This window comes from Salvelinus fontinalis, chromosome 38 (assembly GCF_029448725.1).
Source record: "Salvelinus fontinalis isolate EN_2023a chromosome 38, ASM2944872v1, whole genome shotgun sequence".
In the NCBI taxonomy this organism is placed as follows: domain Eukaryota; kingdom Metazoa; phylum Chordata; class Actinopteri; order Salmoniformes; family Salmonidae; genus Salvelinus; species Salvelinus fontinalis.
Window position 1 is genome coordinate 25049190 of NC_074702.1, and position 13202 is coordinate 25062391.

At 39.8% G+C, this 13202-nt stretch overlaps 2 protein-coding genes across 9 annotated transcripts in view; both read right to left on the minus strand.

Moving 5' to 3' along the window:
* The window catches only part of LOC129837683 (homeobox protein MOX-2-like), a 71234-nt gene extending 64816 nt beyond the window's left edge, over window positions 1-6418 (minus strand). For all 8 annotated transcript variants that reach the window (XM_055904038.1, XM_055904035.1, XM_055904040.1 and 5 more), the window contains exons 1-3: window positions 5996-6418; window positions 5221-5495; window positions 4274-4423 (exon numbers count right to left, since the gene is read on the minus strand). The gene's annotated coding sequence lies outside the window, so the exon portion shown is untranslated. The remainder of the gene's footprint in view (window positions 1-4273; window positions 4424-5220; window positions 5496-5995) is intronic.
* A 2333-nt stretch (window positions 6419-8751) lies between these two features.
* On the minus strand, window positions 8752-11149 carry LOC129837416 (sclerostin domain-containing protein 1-like). Its single transcript, XM_055903569.1, has 2 exons — window positions 10763-11149; window positions 8752-9768 (listed from the first exon to the last, which is right to left on the minus strand). Exons 1-2 carry the CDS (start codon window positions 10968-10970, stop codon window positions 9320-9322), a joined length of 657 nt encoding a protein of 218 aa, XP_055759544.1. The 5' UTR covers window positions 10971-11149; the 3' UTR covers window positions 8752-9319.
* Between the last annotated feature and the right edge of the window lie 2053 nt (window positions 11150-13202).

Here is a 13202-nt window from a genome sequence, read left to right on the forward strand (position 1 = left end):
TTTAGGTATTTTTGTGGAACATTAATAATTAATGATCCACATGAAATACTTTGCAATGTCTATAATATGATGCAGCCACCACTATGCTTGGAAATATAGAAAGTGGTACTCAGTAATATGGTGTATTGGATTTTCCCCAAACATGACACTTTGTATTCAGGACAAAAAGTGATTTGCTTTGCCACATTTTTTGCAGCATTAATTTAGTGCCTTGTTTCAAACAGGATGCATGTTTTGGAAAATGTTTTATTCTGTACAGGCTTCCTCATTTTCACTCTGTCAATTAGGTTAGTATTGTGGAGTAATTACAATTATTATTTTATATGTATTTTCTTACCTTTATTTAACTAGGAAAGTCAGTTAAAAACAAATTCTTATTTACAATGACTACCTACCAAAAGGCAAAAGGCCTCCTGTGGGGATGGGGGCTGGGATAAAAAAAAAATATATATATATAGAACAAAACACACATCACGACAAGAAAAGATACCACAACATTACATAAAGAGAGACCTAAGACAACAACATAGCATGGCAGCAACACATGACAACACAGCATGGTAGAAACACCACATGACAACAACATGGTAGCAGCACAAAACAGGGTAGACACATTATTGGGCACAGACAACAGCACAAAGAGGGTAGAGACAACAATACATCATGCAAAGCAGCCACAACTGTTAGTAAGAGTGTCCATGATTGATTCTTTGAATGAAGAGATGGAGAATGTTGTTGATCCATCCTCAGTTGATCCATCTTCAGTTTTCTCCTATCACAACCATTAAACTATGTAACTGTTTTAACGTCACCACTGGCCTGATGTTGAAATCCCCGAGCAGTTTCCTTCCTCTCCGGAAACTGAGCTAAAAATTGAGTTTTTGAGCTAGGAAGGACGCCTGTATCTGTGTCGTGACTGGGTGTATTGATACACCCTCCAAAGCGTAAATTAATAACTTCACCATGCTCAGAGGGATATTCAATGTCCGCTTTTTATAACAAAATTACCCATCTTCCAATAGGTTCCCTTCTTTGCAAGGCATTGGAAAACCGCTGTGGTCTTTGTGGTTGAATCTGTGTTTGAAATTCACTGCTCGACTGAGGAACCTTACAGAAAATTGTTAAACACTATTATTGCACACAACAATAGTGAGTCCATGTTTTATTTACATTTTTACTTATGAACTTATTTAGGCTTGCTATGACAAAGGGGTTGAATACTTATTGAAAAGACATTTCAGCTTTTAATTTTCTATTTATTGGTAAACAATTCAAAAAACATTATTCCACTTTGACAAAATGAGGTATTGTCTTGGCCAGTGACACAACAAAGTTTGAAAAGGGTCAAGGGGTGTGAACACTTTCTGAAGCCACTGTTCTTGTATGGATATGAACATAGATAGCTAGGGTTTTTAATGTTGGTAAGGTCATATCTTTCCAAGTAAAATGAAGCTATGCTAGCCGATAGCAGATTTAAGGAAAATGAAATGGAACATTTGATCCTATTAAGAAAATGGATATCTGTTAAGGAAACATGTATTTCAAAATGGTATTTCTCCATTGAAATGATCTAGGGGAGTGTCAGTTTGAAAGTAACAGGGTCCCCCAGTTTGGCAGTAGGCAATTGGCAGCAGCATACCACCCTGAATCCCACTGCTGGCTTGCCTCTGATACGCAGAGTTGGTCCTGGTCGGTCCCTGGATGGGAGACCAGATAATGCTGGAAGCGCTGTTGGAGGGCCAGTACAAGGCACTCTTTACACTGGTCTAAAAAAAATATCCCAATGCCCCAGGGCAGTGATTGGGGACATTGCCCTGTGTAGGGTGCTGTCTTTTGGATGGGACGTTAAACAGGTGTCCTGACTCTCTGTGGTCACTAAAGAGCCCATGGCACTCATCGTAAGAGTAGGGGTGTTAACCCTCAGCATCCTGGCTAAATTCCCAATCTGGACCTCATCATAGCCACCTAATCATCCCCGGCTTCCAATTGGCTCATTTATACCCTGTAACTATTCCCCAGGTCGTTGCTGTAAATGACAATGTGTTCTCAGTCAACTTACCTGGTAAAATAATTGTTGTAAAAATAATGGAACACTGACAAAATTGTAACATTTTAAAAAGGTGAGAGTACTGTAGTACAAAAGCCACTTCCAGTCATTTTGATTTTCAATTACATCCCATTACAAAATATGTTGTAATGAGACAGTAAATAGCCTTCCTTCATTTTTTATAACCTAAACATTATATACCTCAGAACATTGTAATTTTACTTACCATTATGCCTCTGTTATTACACGGGATGCCACACCCACTATGATGATGTCATACCAATTGAACCCATTGTTTATCATCACATACTTCCTCACTAACACATAGGTATTGATTGTTGATTACGTTATTGTACATATTTAAAGATACCTATTACAAAGCTTAAGAGTCTCACTTTTCTCTATGTCCCATTTAACCAATACTCACCCTATATGGAATTGTTCCACAAACATGTGTGAAAGAGACATTTATACTCATTACGATAAAACATAAATATTCAATATGTTCTAACACAATTTCCATATAAACAATCAAAATCTGATGAATGCAATTCAAAAAAGTGCCTTTTATCACAACGAAATGATGTCTTGATAAATCTAACACATCAAAGGAATAGTGTCCAAAAACATTCTGGCAGCTTTACGAAAAGATGCATAGCCTACATATTAAAGCCATTAAATACCGGCTAACAAGTCACACCAAGGCCGACCTCAAAATTCAAATAACCAGCGCATTGACCGCGGCGCAAATACAAACTATGTCAGATAAATCCTACACATAATGATGCATTGAAATAAAAGGCATATAATCAAAGGGATTACTTATCATCAAGGACCTACAGTATTTAAATCAAACAAAATCGACCAAACAACGGCAAAAAGTACCAAAGGAAAATCTACACCTTCGCTCATCTGATAGGCCTATAGCAGAGCTTCGTACTGAATGGATAACGTAAAAAGAAAAAGCTAAATAAAGAGTAATATGCAATAGATTATATGTAAGAGTGTTTTTCCAAGTAACGAATCCAACCACTGTTCATGTTTATATTTTTTAATTTTCATTAATTATTGTAAGAAAATTGTTATTGAAATCAAAATACTACTCATAGTACAGAGCAAGCGGTAAAGCTTCATATGAATTATACTTAAAAAAATTAAAATATATGTCAAAAAACATTCCTCCAAAGGACCCCTCTATGATTAAATGCTGTGAAAATCCCCCAAATCATGTTTTTTTATTTTCTAGTTTTGTGAGATGTCACCCAAAGGTGAAATTATTTCCATTATTATTTCGCAAGTATTCTTGGATGTTCAAATCGTTTCATGTAAATTTAAAAAAAAATCACAAGACGGTTAGACCTGTAGTAACCACTTTACTTCAATGTTATTTTTACGTTACCTTTACCAAGCCAAGAGGTCTTTTTCTGTTGTTGGACAGAGTGATATGCTGCACAGTGCCAGAGTATATTAATGTGTCATTTCTTTCCCAGAAATAACCATGCCATAGTGAAAATGATGGCACCCACACCACAAACTCTTCAGCTTGAAACCCTGCAGGTTCCAGCACATCTGGTGAACAATGGACAACTGTAAAGACTTGGTGTGATGTATGAGAATCATAAAGTCTTTTGTCATCTAGTCGCATTGCTGGGATTAATTATTTCTTAAGCATAAATCTCTCTCAGACTGTCATTTTATGTGATTCAAGGGACCTTTTAAAGCAATTATTTGACATTGAGAGGGAACATTCAAAACCTGCAGGACATGACTAGTGCTCGATTTGGAAAAAGGTTTTGCAGACATCCAAGGTTCTCTATTTCCCTGACCAGAAGTGGAGACAACTTCACAAAATCATTATCTAAACGTGAGAACTAACTACTGTACAAGGCTTGGTTCGGACTTTGTTTCAAGGTGCATCCTTGTTGGCATATTTCCATTTAAGAAAATCATTCAATACTTTGTTGTTTTATCAGTCACATCCCTAATTCAAATGTGCATGGTAAACATAGTCATTTTTAGCCAGGTCAAACAGACTGACTGGTGCATTTTACTTTCTGTTTAACTGAAACAGAATGTGAGTTATCGTGAGATCAGGCTGGGTTCAAGGAGCTGTGTATTTTTTATATAGCCCCAAAATCAGGCTACCAGTTTTTATTAACTGGACCTTGGGTAGACTACAAGTGATGTTTTGTGTACAAGAGCTGCCTAGTGCCTAGAAGTACCTACCCTCTGATAAGCCTGGTAGATGACATCATAGATGAATCACTGGGGCATCTCACTGGCTCTGTACATGGTTCTCTCCAGAGAATGGTCCAGGTAGCCCTCCAATGTGGTAGCAATCACTGTGGAAACCAGAGGTCGGATAGCCCCAGCAGCCTGCAAAATAATAAACGGAACGGAATATGTCCTTCTTCCTTATTCTTTATGGCAAATACACACATCAATCCAAAATGTATCAAATGGTTCTGATGCTATTGTGTCTTGAGGCTTACCACAAATGTTTTAGCCATGGCTGGATAACAACAATAAATACTAGCTTGTGCACACAATGCTTTTTAAACAACATTCCTGAGATCCTATTTTCTTGTGACCATGACATGATTGAGGATGAAAATCCCCATTGTGCCAAGAACAAGTATGGTCAATGAGATAAGGGGGGGGGGCAAAATGACTAGTAAATAGAATGAAAGCAAACATGTGTTGTGTGTGTTACACATGTTGTTAAAATCAAAATTAACCTCATGCTCTTCGGAGGAGACTGACATTTAATCATGATCGGGGATACTGGCAAGTTAATGAAGACCAGACTGCTGGCTTTGAGAGCCAGTTACACACACACACACACACACACACACACACACACACACACACACACACACACACACACACACAGTAAATGTCAGCCCCAATGTCAAAGAGCTCCTGCTCTCACTTCTCACTTTTGTGACCACCCTTCAACAATATCATGTCACAGCTAGTAAAATGTAAATATGAATCACCATCTGAACATATCAGTGTCTTCCTTAGCCACTAATATCAGCCAATGTGGTTTACATTTGTCATGGCTTACAGTAGGTATACATGGCTATAGTTGAGAGCAATGAATCGCTCCGTCTGAGCCCCACTGACTGTGTCGCGGTGGAAGAGGTAGATGGCTTTGAATATGTACAAACCCCTTGCTCTTTGGCAGCCATTGTTATCTTCAGGAGGAAGTCCTCTTCCACAAAGGGACTCACTGCATCATGAATGCTGACCACCTTTGGTTTGACGCGGGCCGTACCATCCTCTCCCTCACTGAGGGCGCGGACCCCATTGAATATAGATCTGTGGCGAGTAGATCCGCCATGTACCACTAGGACATTTCTGTGGTGGAAGCGGTGGATAATGTCCATCATCAAATCTAAGCTCTCCTTGGCAACCACCACAACGATGCTTTGGCTCCATGGCACTGTCAAAGAAACAGTGTGTCTAGTCATAAGTCAACAGCTTTCGCACTGTGGTTAGAACTTATCATTCTTGTTGAGTATATTTGTTTCATTACTTGTGTCATGACTTGTTATATTACCATACATAACACTTTCGGGTGCAATTATTTGCACACATTATTTCAACAGAATTCCACTGAAATGGTCACGTTGAAACAAAAATACATGGTAGTCTCAAGAACAGGTAGGCTATTTTGGATGTTGTAGAAAGACTCAAAATTGTAATGTGTGACCCGATGGATTCAGTAAAGATCTGTTGAATGGGATAATTTGAGACATTACAAAACCTCACATTTATTCAACGATTACATAAAAGAGCTTGACAACCCAGTGAAATGGTTTGTTTACATGTGGCCACAGTCTTGTGCAGTGACAAGATTAAGGGGCAAGGCCATAAAACTACAGTATTCCAAACGGGACAGATATGTTTTTGCATGCAAACATTCGACACTTCAAGTGTTACCTCTCGAAAGTTTGAATTGTGTAGCTTATCAGAGGTCTGTTGAGAAACGTGCAGAACTGTTTGGGTGTCAATAGCCCGGTTCTTTCTCCACTGCCACCGGCTGGAAGAACCACAGCTACCGGGAAATCGACACTGCAAAGGCCCGCAATGTGCTTGTCCAACCGGGCTTCGCATGTTGAGAAATGCCCTGGTTCAACAGGCCTGGCCATGTCGCCCGTTTCCTCTTGCATGCTTCAGGACAATTGATTAATTTGATGTTGAAACGGACTAACATTGATGTCACGAATATATCCTACCGGTATCCCCGTGTACAGTTTCATTCATTCCTTTATGGGCGGAGTCGCGTAGACTAGTGATTGATTCGATTTGTAGCCTGCTACACTGTAGCCACAGCACTACGCCTGCGCGCTGTCAAGGAAGACCCATACCAGGTACACGTCACTAATGTTATCTGTGGGGTCTTTGCTGATGTTCTCAAGATTTCCATATCATATCTACTATGTATTTGTGGTTATTTATGACTTTCATGCCTTTTTAATTTTGACTGCTTGATGCAATTGACCATACATTTACATTTTGGTCATTTAGTAGATGCTCTTATCCAGAGCGATTTACAGGAGCAATTAGGGTTAAGTGTCTTGCTCAAGGGCACATTGACAGATTTTTCACCTAGTCAGCTCAGGGTTTTGAACCTTTCAGTTACTGGCTCAAAACTCTTAACTTCCAGGCTACCTTTTGCATATTCATTTATTCAAGCTTGCTTGATCTGGTGCAACTGTACAACTAGTGTGATATGATAATTGTATGTATAGGCCTATACGATATGGGATTACTTCACCTACAGTTGAAGTCAGAAGTTTACATACACTTAGGTTGGAGTCATTAAAACTCGATTTCAACTACTCCACAAATTTCTTGTTAAGAAACTATAGTTTTGGAAAGTCGGTTAGGACATCTACTTTGTGCATGACACAAGTCATTTTTCCAACAATTGTTTACAGACAGATTATTTCACTTATAGTTCACTGTATCACAATTCCAGTAGTTGACTGTGCCTTTAAACAGCTTGGAAAATTCCAGAAAATTATGTCATGGCTTTAGAAGCTTCTGATAGGCTAATTGACATCATTTGAGTCAATTGGAGGTGTACCTGTGGATGTATTTCAAGGCCTACCTTCAAACTCAGTGCCTCTTTGCTTGACATCCTGGGAAAATGAAAAGAAATCAGCCAAGACCTCAGAAAAAAATTGTAGACGTCCACAAGTCTGGTTCATCCTTGGGAGCAATTTCCAAATGCCTGAAGGTACCACATTCATCTGTATAAACAATAGTACGCAAGTATAAACACCACGGGACCACGCAGCCATCAAACCACTCAGGAAGGAGACGCGTTCTGTCTCCTAGAGATGAATGCACTTTGGTACGAAAAGTGCAAATCAATCCCAGAACAACAGCAAAGGACCTTGTGAAGATGCTGAAGGAAACAGGTACAAAAGTATCTATATCCACAGTAAAACGAGTCCTATATCGACATAACCTGAAAGGCTGCTCAGCAAGGAAGAAGCCACTGCTCCAAAACCGCCATAAAAAAGCCAGACTACGGATTGCAACTGCACATGGGGACAAAGATGGTACTTTTTGGAGAAATGTCCTCTGGTCTTATGAAACAAAAATAGAACTGTTTGGCCATAATGACCATCGTTATTTTTGGAGGAAAAAGAGGGAGGCTTGCAAGCCGAAGAACACATTCCCAACCGTGAAGAACGGGAGTGGCAGCATCATGTTGTGGGGGTGCTTTGCTGCAGGAGGGACTGGTGCACTTCACAAAATAGATGGCATCATGAAGAAAAATTATGTGGATATATTGAAGCAACATCAAGACATCAGTCAGGTAGTTAAAGCTTGGTCGCAAATGGGTCTTCCAAATGGACAATCACCCCAAGCATACTTCCAAAGTTGTGGCCAAACGGCTTAAAGACAACAAAGTAAACGTATTGGAGTGGCCATCACAATGCCCTGAACTCAATCCTATAGAAACTTTGTGGGCAGAACTGAAAAAGTGGGTGCGAGCAAAGAGGCCTACAAACCTGACTCAGTTACACCAGCTCTGTCAGGAGGAATGGGCCGAATTTCACCCAACTTATTGTGGGAAGCTTGTGGAAGGCTACCCGAAACGTTTGACTCAAGTGAAACAATTTAAAGGCAATGCTACCAAATAAGAATTGAGTGTATTTAAACTTCTGACCCACTGGGAATGTGATGAAAGAAATAAAAGCTGAAATCACTATTATTCTGACATTTCACATTCTTAAATAAAGTGGTAATAACTGATCTAAGACAGGGAATTTTTACTAGAATTACATGTCAGGAATTGTGAAAAACTGAGTTTAAATGTATTTGGTTAAGGTGTATGTAAACTTCCGACTTCAACTGTACATGCTTCAACATTGAAATGCCATCTAGTGTTCCATAGAACAATTTGGGGTAGGCCTACATATTTGTAGGTGGTCGACATGCGCTGCCACCCAAGATATGTTTAAAACTAAATTACTATGTGTAAGTAGCCTGCCACAGGACATGGATTTACATCAATGAAACAAGAACTTAAAAATGGCCCTAGGACATAAAATAATTGCAGTGGGAACATCAATAAAGTATGCAAAAAAAATAATACTGGGTAATAGTCTATTTTAAAAGTGGTAAACTAGGTCTCTAAAGTAAGAATCAACATACAATAAGGGGACATTTGTGTTAACATTTTTTTATTTAATCAAATGAAAGCATGAGCAATGACAGATTTTTGCAAAATATGTGTGATGCATATTAAAAGGTTTATCAAATGAATAGCAATACAACATATATTACATCATGTACATCTTATAGAAAACGTTTATACATATGTTATCATACTTCAGAGGACATGTGATATTATATATGTACACATATTTACATTGTTTTGTGTATTTGTGGTGCTTTTGTGTTGGGAATCCCTTTTCATGCAGAGCTTATTTTATTACATTATATTGGCTGTAAAACTGTTCCTATAATGGAGTTAAGAGCAGGTTTACATTGTCATACAAGAACTTAAATGATGCGAGTTATCTTAAAGTTCCAGACAGTTCTATTGGTCATGATGACCCCATTTAGGTTCATTTCATCTTATTAGCTAATGACTTAATGGTGCCCATTGGTCCTCAGATGTAGCAAGCAACCAATGCCATTCGCTTTTACAAAGTCACTTTCAGTGGTCCTCCTCACAACAAGCCAGTCCCAATAAAGAGATAATCCAAGACCACAGTCACTGAGGCATTCTGCAGTCCTGCCTTAGGGCTCTGCTTCATGCCAATTCTCATTTAGCTTAATCTTCCCTAGCCTCTTTTTGGCTTTGGCTTTGTGTTTGTGGAGCAGCTGGGGCCGAGACAAGGCAGGCTCCTCAAACTTCATATGGCTCGACTCGTTGTGTTGCCGGGAGTACCTCTTACACTTGCACGAGGTGACCACGGTGATTTTGTACGTTCTTGTACTGCCATCCTGGCACTGCAGCTGGATGCGTTGGGTGCGTGTCTTGTCGTTGACGCAGCGCCAGTCCTGACTGTTCCTCCGGCTCCAGAACTTTCTGCCGTAGCCGCCGCCGATCCAGTTGGGAAGCATCTGAGCGGGGAGGCACTCGCCAGCACATACCAGCTCCTTTATGGGGTTGATGCTTGTGCATTGGCCATCAGAGATGTACTTGGTGGACCTCAGCTCTCTACAGCCAACTTGGCTTCTCTGGTCTGTGAAAGAGAGAAACAGAAAAACGATGAGAATCAAACCATTTTGAATATTAAAAATGTCCTTTTGTGGCCACAAACTATTTGGTTTCACTTTGAATCCTACTGCAGGTAACATAAAGGGTTTTCGATCAGACAGCCATCAATTTGGTTCATTTGGAGGTTTTTGGCACAGACTGTAAACCTATACCGGTTACTGGCTTGTAGAGAGGAAATGGTGCATTGCTCTTGCATGAGAGGAAGGGCTTTAGAGTTCTGAGCTATGTCAATGGAGCTGGCTTTCCTATTGGATTATCAGCACTGTTCTGCTCCAGGCTACAGTTCCTCACTCACCCTGTAATCCAAGCCAGGGCCCCATTCACAGACTGCCATACACCTCTGTGACAATGTGCCCCCTTCTCTATGACAGAGTTTGATGAATGAAGAGAGGAGAGGCTCCCTTTCTCTCCTTCATGCTCGGGGTCCTGAGAGAGCTCAAGTCAAACAGTGCCACAATCACAGACTTCCTGTGTATAGGAACACGCCTCCATTCAGTGGCGCTGACACACGATCACTCCCCAAACACTAGCCTGGCTGCCCTGGGTGACTCATCTCTGCTGCCCTGCTTGGACACCTGCCAGGAGTGTGTGTGTAATATATCTATATATGTGTGTGTATTGAAGATCATTGTGCCAAGCTTTGCCTGGTCTCACTCAGTGGGGGCATCTGATACTGTCTCTGGAGTGTCACTACTTAGCTATTGACCAGAGCTGATCATATGTAATTTTAGCAGTTACATTTTTACATTAAGAATGTAGCATATTCATTTCAAATATAATTTAGAGAACACCATCAACAACCTAATTGTAGAAGCCGCTATAAACCTGCTTGCGCTGGAAAAAAATATGTCTATGCATTTGTCTTGAAATAAAACATTTAATTTAAAAAAAAGGAAAATAGTTAAAAACAAAAGTACAATTTCTCAATGTTTTGAGAAAGAATACTGAACAATACTCACCAACTCTATCGTTCCCAGCAGTATTTCCCGCGCCTCTCCCACCGTTTCTTGCCCGATTTAAAGAGACATTGCTCGGGGCATCCTGCGCAGGAGTACCCACGTGCGAGTATAGGATCTCCGTAGCATCATTATTGAACGCCTGGCAACTCCTCACAAGAACACAAAACAAGAATACAAGGTGGCACGACTTGCATGCGCTCAAGTGCATATTTGCTTCTGGGGATTTAGGGAATAAGCAGATCCCGTGTCAGGTAAATTGATTCTGTGCCTCTGATGTCTGCGGCAGAGATACTACGTTCTGAGCTTGTTTTATATAGGCCTGCCCGAGTCTTGTTTTGGCAACCGCTCAGGTGCACATCATGGGATCTCTTGACTGAAGGCTGGACGTAACTGGATAACCACGCCCATTTGTCTGTGCACTAGAGAGCCAGCGCGTGTACAACATCTGGAGTGATCCTGTTCCTGACTCTCCAATTGATGGGATTTGGTGCTATTGAGTCATTTATGCTTCTTCAAATCGCAATCTATTCATCACATTTAATCTATTCAAAATAATAGAAGAACCTCCACTTTTGGTCTCTGCAATAATGTGTTCTTCTTCTGTTAAATGTTTTTTTATTTTTTATATTCCCTCATTTAATCATCTTCCATGTTCTGACATGCAGTCTCACCTATTCTCTTAATTCAAAAATGAAAGCTGATACGGTCTGTGTAATTTGCTTTCGGTCTCTGTCATTCTCTTCCTCTCGACCTCTCAATCCCTTGTCATTTTTATAGCTAATGATTGGAGTGCCTAGACTAGCTGGAGTCTTTGTGTGTGCGCAACCCATGGCAAGGAGAGATATAATTACTTCTGTGGGAGCATTCACTTCAGCCTTGTCTTCCAGATTTGAAAAGAAGTGTCACACATAGACACTAATTGTTGCTCATGTGAATGAAATCTGATACACTTTTGTTCAGTGTCATTATCATACGAACCTTAAATGTAGGGCCCTCCTTCCTCCTGTGTAGAATACCACAAAGCATTGAAAACAAAGCAGATGACTGTATCTTGTGATATAATATCTGCCTGAATACATGTAAAGGTGAAGGAATAATATATTGTTTGTACTATTGTTGGTTTTGTAACCAACGACCTTCTCTCTTTTTACTTTAATGCAAGGCATATTTCACTAAAAAGCTCTTTCACCGACCTCACTTCCGCCACAAAATAAAGACAATCAAACCATTTTATCCCAGGAGACTAGTAATACATGGATGGCTTTCCCGTCTACAGTCCTTTAGGTGATGGGGTGAATGATGCAGAAGTTCATACGATATACCACTGTCATGTTTCTCCCATCTAAAGGAGCAGAAAGCTGAGATAGCCCCTCTGTATGTGTCCAGACCATGGAGACGGTGACATATAGGAGTAGATCAGGTGACAGAATCCTGTGGGAAGTAAAGGAACAGGTACACAATCCCACACACATTCCTGCACGCACAAATATGCGCACACACACACAATGAGTTATTAACATATCGACAAGCAACATGACAGGAGAGTGTGTGTATTAGCAGGAAGGACCCTCATGTGGTAATAGGAGGGGGGGGGGGGGGGACTAGAGAGGGACAAAAGGAATGCATAACATGGGAACAAAGCCAAGAGATAAAGTTCATGGGTGTGTAGAATTCACTATGAATCCCCAAGGAAGCCCCCTGTGTAAATGCAGACAATGGATTTGTGTCTTATTCTAGAGAGAGCTGTTCCCAGTTTGCCTTTAGCCACCAGATTCAAGGTACTGATTTCATTTTCACAATTGTATATTATAATTGAAATGAACTATTATGTCAAAATTGTGAAATATCCCAGTTTACTGTGGAGAATAGAATTGTGAACTTGGGCTACAATTCAGTAATAGGCCCACGATAATGTAATGAAATAAATGCATGCAATACAGGGAAACCTTTGTCACCCTTCAGTCAATACACTAGGTAGAGATAGTATGCCATCTACTGACCAGTCGTTGCCATTGTCGAAGGAACTGAATTGCAGCATGAGTAATAATGTCATAGCATGAATGTTAAAATAATAATAATAAATAATAAAATATCATGAATGTTATCATTTAGCCTCACATTATAACAAAATCTATCAATTATTGCCTCCTGCCCCCCCCCCCAAAAAAAATATACATTTCAGAAACCTGTGCAATCTGAGGATGAGGCAAGAGAACAGATTTCTTTGTTTGTTATGACAAAAAATTTAAACAAGGGTTTATAGCATATGCTTAGGAAAATAAAGATGGTACTATTTGCCTGAAATATATGTTATTTTATTATTTTGGAGCTAAAGTTCTGTTATGCAACAGTTGAGGGAATGGTAGGAGAGTTCGGTTTTTTGAAACATTTACAGGACATTATGAATTGGAAATGTGAAAATATTTTTTTTACTTTCTTG

Coding starts and splice junctions, on each gene's coding strand:
- LOC129837416 (XM_055903569.1), bottom strand. CDS start 10,970: ATGCACTTGAGCGCATGCAAGTCGTGCCACCTTGTATTCTTGTTTTGT. Junction 9,769..10,762: donor TGCTGGGAACGATAGAGTTG/GTGAGTATTGTT, acceptor TCTCTTTCACAG/ACCAGAGAAGCCAAGTTGGC.